The sequence below is a fragment of the Sardina pilchardus genome, chromosome 6 (assembly GCF_963854185.1).
Source record: "Sardina pilchardus chromosome 6, fSarPil1.1, whole genome shotgun sequence".
In the NCBI taxonomy this organism is placed as follows: domain Eukaryota; kingdom Metazoa; phylum Chordata; class Actinopteri; order Clupeiformes; family Clupeidae; genus Sardina; species Sardina pilchardus.
The window spans coordinates 21,546,564-21,559,009 of NC_084999.1; the positions used below are offsets into that span (position 1 = coordinate 21,546,564).

Consider the following 12,446-nt stretch of genomic DNA (forward strand, 5'->3'; position numbering starts at 1 on the left):
CTGTTGCTTGAACGGAGAGCACTGGGCAACTCATTCCACCAACACGGAACCACTGAAGAATAGGATCTACAGATTGACCTAGCATGTATGGTTTGTCGACATAACAGACGCTCCTCAGAAGATCGCAATGGGCGGTTGGGAATGTACATCTTCATCAAAGAACTGAAGTAGCTAGGAGCAGATCCAGTCAGTGTCCTATAGGCCAGAGTGAGAGATTTAAATTTAATTCTGGCTACTATAGGGAGCCAGTGGAGAGTAACTAGGAGAGGGGTTACATGTGTCCTCTTTGGCTGATTGAAGACCAGTCGTGCTGCAGCATTCTGAATCAACTGTAGTGGTCTTAATACGCAAGCAGGTAGGCCAGCTAACAGGGAATTACAGTAGTCCAGCTTGGAGATAACCATTGCCTGTACAAGAAGCTGAGTGGAATCTTGTGTCAGATAAGGTCTGATCTTCCTAATGTTGTACAGGGTATACCGACATGACTTTGCAATTGAGGCAACATGCTCAGAGAAAGTAAGTTGGTCATCAATTATGACACCCAAGTTACGTGCCGATTTTTTCAAGAATATTAATTCGCCAATGTCAATGTAACGGTAAAAACAACAACTTGTATCTAAGACAGCGGCAATATAAACGAAAGTGATTGTAGCAGTGGTATAAGCGGGATAATCAACGACGCGACGTGCGTTTAGGAAAATAATGCACTTATCGAAGTGTAAAGTCCCCTCCGCCTGCGTCGGGTCCTTATTACCACTTCGAACGTGCATTATTTTCCTATAAACGCACGGCGCGTCGTTGATTATCCCTTACCTAAACTGTAAGTGTAGACTATAGGCATTATGAGAAATTATACCTGAATAAACAGGAGAGAAAATGTTGAGATCTCATTGGTGATCTCATTAAACAACAACACAGACAACAAAACATTACATGAACATGTTTAATTTACCATCTGTAGATGTCTGTGGAGTTGCCTTTCTTCTTTAATGTCATTCTGTTTCCACATTTTCCACATCTCATTTTCTTTTTCAGCAGACTCTTTTTCTGCAGCCATTTAATTAATTTGATATTCTTCCTCTTAGATGACGTTAAGGCTAATATTTTCTTCTCCAAATTCATCGTTCTCTAATCTCTACTTCTCTATCTCTGAAATGTTCAAGTTTTGGCGGACAATTTGTTCATTTCCGGTGTGTTTGCGCTCTTTCCATGAGCATGCGCAGTTGGAAAGTGAAAGTAATCTTTGCGCGCACATGATTGTGCCCGACTATTCTCTGGTCTCAGTTGGAAGCAGGTTGGAAGCCATGGACGGGACACGAAAATCCAAAAGAAAATGTAAACCAAACAGGCGGGAAGACAATGGTAAGTAAACTGACAATTCTTGAAAGTCTGTAATTAATTTAAGAAATATAACGGGAGTGGGATTTTACATTGCTCTAGCCAGGGGTGTGTTTCCTTAGCTAGGTGGTCTCAGGTGTTGCTTTCATTATTTGGTAGATGTTATTTTATTTGAACATGTTGTAATGATTTGTCCTTTATCTACCTCACAAATATACTAATGGTGATTCGTTTACCAAGTTCAATTTCTTTGACTTTGTGAGCTTTAGCCCGAGCTAAGTTTGGTCAAGCCTACATCATGACGCAAATAGCCTAGCCTAGATGGGAAACGCTAGGGTCCTCCCTTGCGATAATGCAGGGGTTGGGACTCCCGGTGTTCAGTCGAGTTGAGCTGTCTCTTCGAGATGAGCTGTTGTAGCAGAATTCGATAGAACGTGTCTGCGCTACCTATCAAGTTGTGGTAGCCTACCGAGTGACGCTGGGATTTCGTATTTTCAGACGGCATAGCCTAGCCTACTGTAGGGCGGGGACCATTTTTTTTTCACACTGTAAAACGTTTCTGTAAATTTACATCCAGATCACAACATTTAAAATACAAATTTACAAATAAACTGGATTTTCCGGTCATTTGTAAGGCAAATGTGTTAAATCAGTCTCCAACCATAGGCCCCAACGCTGCTATTTACCACGTCCATTATGTATGCTGTAGCCTATACTTCCTGTTATCTGTGACGTTCGTTCTGGGGAAGCTGTTGAGAAGTTGTTTTCAGACCCCTGTGTCTATATCATAGACAGTAAAAGATATGGACAGAGCTATCACGTAGATGGCAGCAGAGACCGAGGAAGCAAATTTCAACGGTTTTTTTAGGTCTTCTTATTCCGTCATAGGTCTCTTGCGCAGGCTCAGGTGTCGTACATGTGACGTAGGCACGTAGTCTGACCTATGGCGACGCTTTACTACTCTATGGACGCATGCGCATTCTCACGTTAGCATTGATTTCGGAAAAAAGTGTATTACTCTGCCGATAAAACAGTTACGAGATTATGACGCCAATTTCACAATGTAGTATGCACTCCGACAATAGAAAATGTTCATATAAAGGCTTAAAACGCTTCAGCTGTAACGTTATTTGATGTCAAAGTGGCGCTTACGCCCCATAGGATTCAATGGAATGGCCAGCTAGCCACGGTCTACTTGTTAGCATGGCGGCCGCCATACTGTCTACACTCTCAGAACGTTCGCTGCCCCCTTGGTCTATATAGCCAGGGCAGATACTTTCAGGACTTAGAATAGCAATGAGGAATGTCATGCATCCCTATGTCTTTTGCACCACTGTTCTTCTCAATGCAATACAATTTAAATATGAAAATGAATAACATATTTTATCAGTAGGATATTTTGGCAAAATGTTAAATCATATAGTAGCCCACTATCGTGATTGTTATATTAGCAAATTCTGAACAACCTCCAATATCCACATTTGAAAAGATAGGAATTTTGTTGAATACTTCTAATGTCTGCAAACATGAGAATATTCTGAATATTCTGAATGTGACAATGACATTGAAAATGTTTTAACTTCCATGTTGACAGTAGCCTAATTTATTAAGCTACAGATCTGTAGAAACTGCTATTGAATATTGGTGCTCTGATAATCAGTTAACTAGTCTTTGGAACTTCAATATGATTCATGTTAGGCAATTGTAAAAGTGTCTATATGTGCTTAGTTCTGCGGTTAAAGCAAAAAAAGTCTGAGACATTACAAAACCTCTGCTCTAAAGGTTCCCCACCCCTGCTGTAAGGTTAACTGTATTGACCACTTTGCTAGATGTTATCCCTCTTATTACACGGCTACCGGTGGTGGCATAGTGGTTAAGGAGCCTGGCTAGAATGGAAGTAGCCTAGAAATTGTGTGTTCGATCCGGCTGTCACAGTTGTGGATGGGGATGGATAATTGTCATTTAAACACAATATAACGAAAACATGACTTTTCTTGACATTTCTTTACTCTAGCCACAGACAGTACAAATGCACACAGTGTCCAGTGCTTCAGTGTACGTCGTAATGTTAATTAATGTTGAATCATCCTCCACCCAGACTTGCCTGTGCAAACCTCACAAGATGATGATGAGAGTATTTTCAGCACCAAGGTGGCTCAAAGTGGTAGGTTTACAAGAGGCACTCATCTTCAGCACATTCATATTCAGCCACTCATTTATATATCTCATAATGACTTCCTACATTTTCTATCTTATAATGACACTATACATTCATTTAGTTTAAAGTGAGTACTTGTCTGCCAATAGAAAAATGAAAAATGTAATAGATGCACTGATATCTGAGCTGATACCAATTGGCGATTTTGATCTGCTTCAAATCTTGGCTGTTACCATTATTTTTAACTACTATACAGAACACAAGAACATATATTGATTATCTTGTCTTTAAACTGTTGTGATTTGATATCTTTTATAATCTTATCTCATCCTCCACCCAAACCTGCCTGTTCTACAAACTTCACTGAACACTGAAAAAGGTTGGAGAAGGATTTGGAGCCTTAGGACTGTCACTTTTCACTGACCTCGACTCCTAAACTTCTCTCAGTTTAAAAGAGGATGCTGTGCTAGAGATCCCAGTGTCACATATTAACTGTTGTGCTTAATTTATCTTTTATGTGTCACAGCGGGTAAGCCTCTGCAGACTACGCAAAAAAAACCTTCACGGACCAAGATTGCTAGAAATGGTATACATGCTATATTGTGTTAGTTTACTTACTTGACTAACATGATTGACCGAATATAGAAAATATCCTTTTCATATTCCGAGTGTTTTGCATTATTATTTCAGTTATTATTATTATAGCTTACATGATGGTTGCTGACTGTTGTCTTCAGTTTATTACCGGTATTGTTTTATAAGAGTAAGAAGGTTAAAGGGATAGTTCGGATTTTAAGACACGAAGTTATATGGGTTCCCTGTCAGCAACGTTGTGCATCAGCACTGACTTACCCCCCGACAGCGTCCTGTGAGCCGAGATCCAGCCGGTTTTTGATCGTTTTTGATGCCGGACTATTTTCTTCAGCAAGTTTCTGGGGTCACGAAAGTAAAGTGTTTTTCTTCTCAAAACCATATGCGTTCAACAGAGTGATATATTTGCACCACAAAAACGTTGTCCAGCTGTTAGTAGCGCGCAGTGATAGGAATCGCGAAAAATAATAAGTGATAACGAGGTTTGAATTTTTCCTGGACAACGTGTTTGTGGTGCAAATATATCACTCTTTTGAACGCATATGGTTTTGAGAAGAAAAACACTTTACTTTCGTGACCCCAGAAACTTGCCGGACTACTTTCTTCAGCATCAAAAACCGGCTGGATCTCGGCTCACAGGACGCTGTTGCGGGGTAAGTCAGTGCTGATGCACAACGTTGCTGACAGGGAACCCATATAACTTCGTGTCTTAAAACCCGAACTATCCCTTTAATGATTGCTGATATTTATTTACAGTACACTTTCCATAGTGTCAGTCAATTGTGTTGAGTGGTAATCTTCTAATGTCCCCACCCCTTAAATAAGGAACATATAGCTTCCTATTAAGAGCACTGACATCCACTATTCTTAAATGTCTTCATCTGTCCTTCAGATGTCACAGTGCCTCCATCTCCATGGGGCCGATCTGGAACCTCTTCAGAAACTGTACAAGTTGGTAAGCATGCATTTCACAGACAACCACATTTCATGAGAAGATGGTTTGAGATGGTTATGTGCTCATTATTGGGAAATTGAAGGCTCCACCTACAGTTTCTTGATGATTTTACCACACTTGTAAGATAACTATGGCAGTCCACGACAGGTAAAGGGTGAGAATTCAGGACATTGGTGCAAGTTACAGTAACAAAAACACAGCTTTATAGTAAAAAAAATGTGTATATTGTAGTTTCAAAGCCTTAAACATTTTGAACAACACTAATTATTAACACTTAATTTTGTGCATTAATTTATTGCAGAAGAACCTGATGGGAGCTCTCAACAGGAGATTATAGACTTGAAAATAAAGAATGCAGCATTGGAGCAAAGAGTGGAAATGCTGACTGAAGACAGAAATTACCTCCGAGAGAGGCTGAAAGAGGGTAAATTAAAATAATGATAATAATAATAATAATAATAAAGAATAGATATAAGCTACTGTAACACATTGGGCCTTATCATGTGAAAGCACACTGTACTTTTGTGGCCTACGCAAGTTGTCAGGCATTTCTTGTTGTCCTGCGCATGTTGTCTAGAAAGGAGATAAATGTGTCACGTGTGTGTCACCTAAAGCAGGAGATGTGGTTCAGCACAAAGCAACTTGTGCTCACTTGTATTTTATGAAAGAAGTTCATGAGAAAACAAGTACAGAAAAGCACAGACACTGGCCCTCATTTATCAAACGAGCGTACGACCAAAAACAGGCGTAAAACAGGCGTACGCTTGTTTCCACGCAAAGTAGGCTATGGCATTTATCAATGTGAACGTGATCGGTGGCTACGCTCAAATCTCACGTCTAGTCTCAACTCGTGTACGCAAGTTTTTCAGGCGGCATGCATCGCGCAGCAGTAAATCGGCGGTGCATTAGAAAGTTGAATAGTAAAATTGATGGACTCTCTCAGACATAACACCTTCCCTGAACATGTGCAGCCTATTTTCTGTAATGTAGCATATTATATTGACACATTTCATGGCTTAGAATAGCCATAGACGATGATTACTTTCTATTTGGCAAACGCAACATTCATGAATTAGGCCTAGGCATATATATTTTAAAAGGGCAAATTTCAGTGTCGTACGGTTTTGTAATTAATGTATTGATAGTATGATGCGTTCTCTCTGCGAAAATAAAGTCTGTTGTTGCGCTCAAATGGCTCTAGTTTCCCGCCTTCCTTGATGACAGCTTCTAGCTGTCAAAATTAACAAGGTTCAGCTGGACGTCACTGTGGCTCGAGATCACTAATGATCTTTTTTGGACGTATAATGCACCTTCATGTCGTAAATTCTAGGGGAGAGGCCATTAAAACGAGCATAATATAGGGGCGTGATATTTAAATCACGCTTGTTTCCAGCCGCCACATTTATCAACAAACGTTCATTCTTACGCTGAGATTGGAGTGATACGAAAGTTTGATGAATCACACGTGAGCCCCGTTGTAAGATGATTTCTGCGCTCAGATATACGCTGGTTTCTACGCTCTGTTGATAAATGAGGGCCACTGGGTGGCTCCCAAACTCTCTCCTCGATCTTCGATGCTCGGTCCTCGAGGGGCGTTCCCACTGAACTATAACTAACACTGGATAGACTATCCTATTGTTGCTGACCCATCATAGCATTGACTTATTAAAACAAGGCTTTGTGGCAAATAAATAGCCTCAAACATTTTTTTGTAATCGAATTACTGAAATTACCCGAGAGATCGTTTTAACCCTACTGTGATTGTCAAATAATGTAATTCCAATATATAATATCTTTTGACTTTTACAGCTCTACAAGGTCAAAGACCAAAGAGGGCTGCTTCTCCAGATGTATCTCCAGAGCCATGGAAAAAAAAGGCCAAGATTTTGGAGGACAGCAATTCCAATTCAGAGTCATCAGAGTCTGAGAGTGACTCAGAGCCCTCCATTGGGAAGAAGGAGAAGAAGATCACCAAGAGGACCAAGAAGCCTAAAAAAATTCAAATGAGAGGTATACAGTTTGGCACGGTCAAACATTTAGGGAAACTGAATACAGTCAGTAGGAAAATCCAGTCCAGTTCATTTTGTGTGTGTAAGTATGGCAAGGACCTCAGTCTGTTTATTGAGTTATTGAACACGCTCCTCTTTTTGGAGTGTGTGGTACACAGGAGGTGTCAGTTTCTCTTTTCTACTGATGTCATTGGCTTTAGCTGCCAGTTGTCTGGCATCCCTTTTCCTAGTGCTGCCTCCCAAATTCATCACAGCATAGAATAGGACACAAGTTGACATACTGGTAGAACATAAGGAGATGTTGAAGGACCCCAGTTTCTTCAGGAAATAGCCTGTCCTGACCCTTCTTATGGAGTGTTTCAGTATTAGTTGAATAGTCCAGTTTATTGCAAATTTTCTTTCAATTGTTCTGTCAACTTGCGAACTTCAGTGAACAGTGAATGCCTACAAAGTAATGCCTGATGATTTTTATTATTATTATTTATATTTTAATAGCATGTTACTCTATGATTTCATTTGGTTGAACAAAGCAGACAATGTTTCATTTTTTAAAATATGAGAGGGTGAGATTGTAGATGAGACAAATGTGCCTGATGCTCCATGCTACAGCATGGGACTGCAAGTGACAGAGACAGCTCCCTCTTATGACATATGCCATACATTTAACATAGAGCATTCAAGAGAGTTCTTAAGGCTGTGCCTTAGGAAATGGGATGATCTTTTCCAGTCTCCGTACAGTCACCAGTTGCAGACACTACAGGGCTTCCCCAGTTCCACAGCACAGGGCTTGAATTGTCATTGGCAAACTCCATCTGGACCTGGAGCCATAAGTGTCAGTTACCTTAGCTCTCCTATGACTTGGTCTGGGCAGATTGTGGGGGTGGGGTACTTGCTGTGTTTGGAAGCAGTGGTTAGAGGGAAGGAGTAGAGAATAGTGGAAAGTCACAGTTGGTGAGGGGTGTTGGTTGTATGGTCAGCAGCAGCAGACATTGGCAGCAGAGGTGTTGCGGCAGTGACAGTAGTTGGCCAGTTGCTCCGTACTGGTTGCACCGTCCACATCTTCTGCCTTGCCATGGCCTTTGAGTTAGTCAAAGTGTGCATTTATAGGCAATTGATAATCTTTTTTGAAGTTTAAAGATGTTTCACCCTTCCTCCAAAAGGCTTTTTCAGTTCTGGCCGGGAAATGGGAATACAATGAAATAGTCTCGACTTTTGGTGTGCTGTAACTGTGAACTGTGTGCTACACATCCCATCATGCGCCAATGGTTTACATGAATCACCCATGGCAACATATTTACAGTAACACAAGTCAATGTGTGAGAGATCATTGGTTTCATTGGTCATTATGATGACAGGATCCAGAGAGTGTTAGCTGCTTTGATGTTAATGTGCAGCTAAACTTCTTAGGATAGGATCTCAAGGCAGAATGGTATGTAGCAAATAGATGACCTCTGTTCAAAATGGGCTGCTCCAGATGGGCATAGATGGCGTCTTTTACTCCTGTCTCATACCAGCTGTCTTCCTTGTCCATTGAAGTAGTGTCCCTTGGAGTTTTTGTCCTTTGGGGAGAACCAATCTTTTTTTGTTTCCTGAAGTAGACTGGGATGTGCTTGCTGAAGATGTTCCTTAGTTTCTGAAAATGAAATGTCTGTGAATGTGAAACATTCAAACTTCAGAAAAGAAGGGGCCTATAGCTCTTAGTCTTTGACGTCTAAAACCTGGATCAAAGAAAATGCCTTCAGGCCTTTGTGTTACTTCTGCGTGCAGTATGTTCTTCTGTTGTGGAAACTATCCTCTCTTATCTATACCTATTAGCACATTCCCATTTCAAGACAAGTGAGGCCAACGTTTATATTTGGGCTGATATTTTTTTTCTGCAGTCTGGGCCTTTTTTCCCCATAAAACATGCTAAGACAAGTAGTGACAGTAACAATGAGGCAAAAAGCTATGTTTTTTTCATGTAAAGTAATTATAATTTGTATTCCCCATTAAATGGAATGTTCTCTTTTCTTGCAGTTAAAACCCCTGATGACGCCGTGGATCGGTACAACATGGTTCTGGCCAAAGTTAAAAAGGAGAAAATCAGCAAAGCTGAGGCCTATGCCAGACTTAAAGTTGATCGAAACACAATTGCACAGCAGGCACCAATAGCAGAACTGGCCATAGCCAATCCGGATCTGTACAGCACACTAAGGTTGAGCTTCAAAAGGAAAGATAGCCTAAAGAGATTCGCTGACACCTGCAGGGGCTTCTGTGAGCAGGAGCCCACAGCCTCTGCCATTGCTAAGAAAAAGGATGATGGAAGCTTGCTTGACATCTTTAAACAATAAAAACCCTTTTTTAGATGCAGAATTTTTCTGCCCTGTTATTTTGGGCATTTAAAATAAGTTTATAGGTTTAAACATTTCATTGATTCAATGTTTCTTTCATTGTTCGTGTGCACTTTGTATGGAAAGTAGTGTTTTGATGTGTGTAAGACTCATGCACTGATGCGCCTGTTGGCAGGAATTAAAAATAAGAAATTAAATATCAGTTTCTTCATTGCTAATAACACTATTCATCAATGTTAAATAAGCACCTGTTTACCACTTCAGTTAAGGGGCCACACACATGATGAACTCATGAGCACTTAATCTTTGATTCATGTAATATAACAATTTATTTCTTTTTAAAATCAGTTCTTTCGTCAGTGATAAAGAAGGGTCCATTTACCACTTTAGGTGAGGGGCCACAAACATGATGAACTCATGAGTAATTCATCATTAATTAATGTAAATCGACCATTTTTGCATGACTTCAAACTTCATGCATTTCAAGCACCACCTGTTCATCACTTTATCTGAGGGGCCACAGACATGATTAACTAATGAAAAGATAATGCTTAGCTAATGAGGACATGCCTATATTTGAACGATGTGGATTCTTCGATATTCTCTGAAAATGGTCTTAATTAGTTCATGATGAGTTAATGTATAGTTTACTTACCCCTTGGAGCACATTTCAAATACCTAGAAATCACCATGATCATGTGTAATTTATCATATTCATAATGATTTACCCACTACCTAATGTTCAAGATGAATTTGTTGTCCATACCTGATGTCATTAATGACATACTATTAATTCATGTTTATTAATGAGATTTTCATGTGTAATTAATGCATGAGTTAATGAATCAACTCATGATAATTCATGACATTTAGTTAACATGAATTCATGTGTAATTACTTTTCTTGTTTCTCCATGACGGTGATGTCCAAGATTTTGTCTGACAAAAAGTCATCATGATCATGCTTAATTAATCATGATTCATGATGATGTGCCAACCGTACTTAATGCTTAAGATGATGAGTTATTTATGTATTAATTCATTAATGACAATCAGTGAATTCATGTTAAGTCATAATGATTCATGATATATTAATGGATTAACTAATGCGTAATTAATGCATTAATTCATGCATTAGTTCATGAGAATTCATGTACCATTATTCTAAAGTGTTACCAAGTTTTCTATCAAACTAAAAACATCTATGCAAAAGTGGCACATATGGTTATATTCTAGAGGTCCTCCACAATAATTATATGAGAGTAAAGTGGATCTTGTAATTAAAAAAAATATTAGGTCAAAGGTAAAAAAGACATTATAAATATATTGAGCTAAGACTTTTGAAGTTTGAACCTTGAAAACAACGGTGTTGGCTCCATATAAGTAAAAAGAACATCAAAAATGCTATGTAGATTTATTACAAATTGGAAAAAAGTCAGACTAAATGGGTCACTTAGTGAGTGTCTTTCAAATGCAAATTAAGTTGAATGGGCTTTTTGAATGGGCCTGCTGCAGGTGAGAGGACTGAGGCCTTGTCCAGACGGAGACGAGTTTTGGGTGAAACGCAGCTGTTTTGCTTCGTTTAGGCCGTTCGTCCAAACGAATACTGCAAACGCATAGCCCTAAAACGAATCGATCTGAAACCGGGTCCCAGAGTGCATAAGTTTGAATACGCATCCCTCTAGCGTTCGTTTGGACGGGGGAAGACATATATACCTGCGTTTCGATGATGTCATCGCCACACTCCTCGACCCCTAGCCCATAGCCTACCTGTCAACATTTAGCTTTCAAAATAACGGGATAACGTTACTACATTTCGGTCGTTGTTTTTTTACCTTACCTAGATCCTATGCAGCCTATCCAACTGCTGCCTGCAGCCTACTTCCAAAACTCCAAAGCTGCTGTCAGATTTTGTTTCGAGGACACAAGTTACAATAGGCTACACTCAAGAACAGTTTGTGATGTGTTAATCGATTCAATTTCCAACCATTTCATAACAGCTAATTCTGGAGTAGCCTAGGCTAACAACTAGCCCGCTTGCTTGCGAGACTCGGCTGTGAACTGCACCGGTTTCCTTATTGGGTTTACGTTGACAGAACGGTTGAAATAAATTGAAAGTAAGTGATTGCGTAGGCTATATGTGTCGGGTGTATGGCAAGCTGTTGTCAGAAAATGAATGGATCAGTGATTTTCGAATGAAGTATGATGGCCATGCAAATTACGAGAGTTTTTCGGGAGAAACAACAAAACGGGAGGGCGGCAGGAGATGACCTTAAGATAGGAGAGAAACAAGGGGGAAACGGGAGTTTTTGGCAGGTGCTCTAGCCTTCCACTCATGTAAGAATACTTTTCACCTCGACGTCTCATTAGAACCAAAGTCTTTTTAAAGCTAGAACTTCTTCTTCCTCTCCGTTTTTGGTGATTTGGTGAACTGAAACACGTAAAGGCCTGGAATATGAAGTAGCGTGTTGAGTCGTAATTGAGATCGATTGAGATGGATCCGTTTGGACGCAAATACTCTTGAAACGCTGCCAGGTAAAACGGAGGGGGGGGAGTTTGTTTTGCTACATGTGGACAAGGCCTGAAATCCTAGGATTTTCTTTTATTGTTTTTACAAAGTGCCATTGGTACATTCTCTTTTAAAACATATATATTTGGAAACTAGTTAATTAAAGGTTTCTAATGATGTCACTTATATGTTCCTAGGACAAAAACTAGCAAAGATTGAGATGTGTGTTTGGAACAGTTTTTCAAATCCCCAGGGGGGGGGATTTACATGTAGACTCCAGAGGGTTAAACTCTTACCAAATCGAAAGATCTTTACCAAATCTTGTAAACAATAGTGGTGGGGGGAAAAGTCGATTCTGTTCAGTATCGCGATATTTTGTGCATGCAATTATATCGATACGAGTAGCTCAAAGTATCGCAATACTTAATTATATAATTTAATTATCTATTTTACTTTTATTTGAGGCGAGTTTACTCAGGGTCTACTCTGATCACATTAAATATGCTAGATAGATAGATATATAGATCAAAAAGCAAATAGTAAGGACCTTGATATGC

At 39.7% G+C, this 12,446-nt stretch overlaps 1 protein-coding gene across 2 annotated transcripts; it reads left to right on the plus strand.

Moving 5' to 3' along the window:
- Window positions 1-1,244: 1,244 nt before the first annotated feature.
- LOC134082110 (coiled-coil domain-containing protein 106-like) lies at window positions 1,245-10,289 on the plus strand. Of its 2 annotated transcripts, none has more exons than XM_062537757.1 (7): window positions 1,245-1,362; window positions 3,437-3,502; window positions 4,023-4,082; window positions 4,980-5,042; window positions 5,344-5,466; window positions 6,852-7,052; window positions 9,068-10,289. In XM_062537757.1, exons 1-7 carry the CDS (start codon window positions 1,254-1,256, stop codon window positions 9,379-9,381), a joined length of 936 nt encoding a protein of 311 aa, XP_062393741.1. In that variant the 5' UTR covers window positions 1,245-1,253; the 3' UTR covers window positions 9,382-10,289. The 2 variants fall into 2 exon arrangements, with proteins under 2 accessions (XP_062393741.1, XP_062393742.1); XM_062537758.1 differs by having other exon boundaries at window positions 5,347-5,466.
- Window positions 10,290-12,446: the final 2,157 nt, after the last annotated feature.

Bases quoted from the DNA above. Each gene is read 5' to 3' on its own strand.
- LOC134082110 (XM_062537757.1), top strand. From the start codon at position 1,254: ATGATTGTGCCCGACTATTCTCTGGTCTCAGTTGGAAGCAGGTTGGAA. The intron at 1,363-3,436 runs GTAAGTAAACTG...TCCTCCACCCAG, and splicing joins AAACAGGCGGGAAGACAATG to ACTTGCCTGTGCAAACCTCA. The intron at 5,467-6,851 runs GTAAATTAAAAT...TGACTTTTACAG, and splicing joins CCGAGAGAGGCTGAAAGAGG to CTCTACAAGGTCAAAGACCA.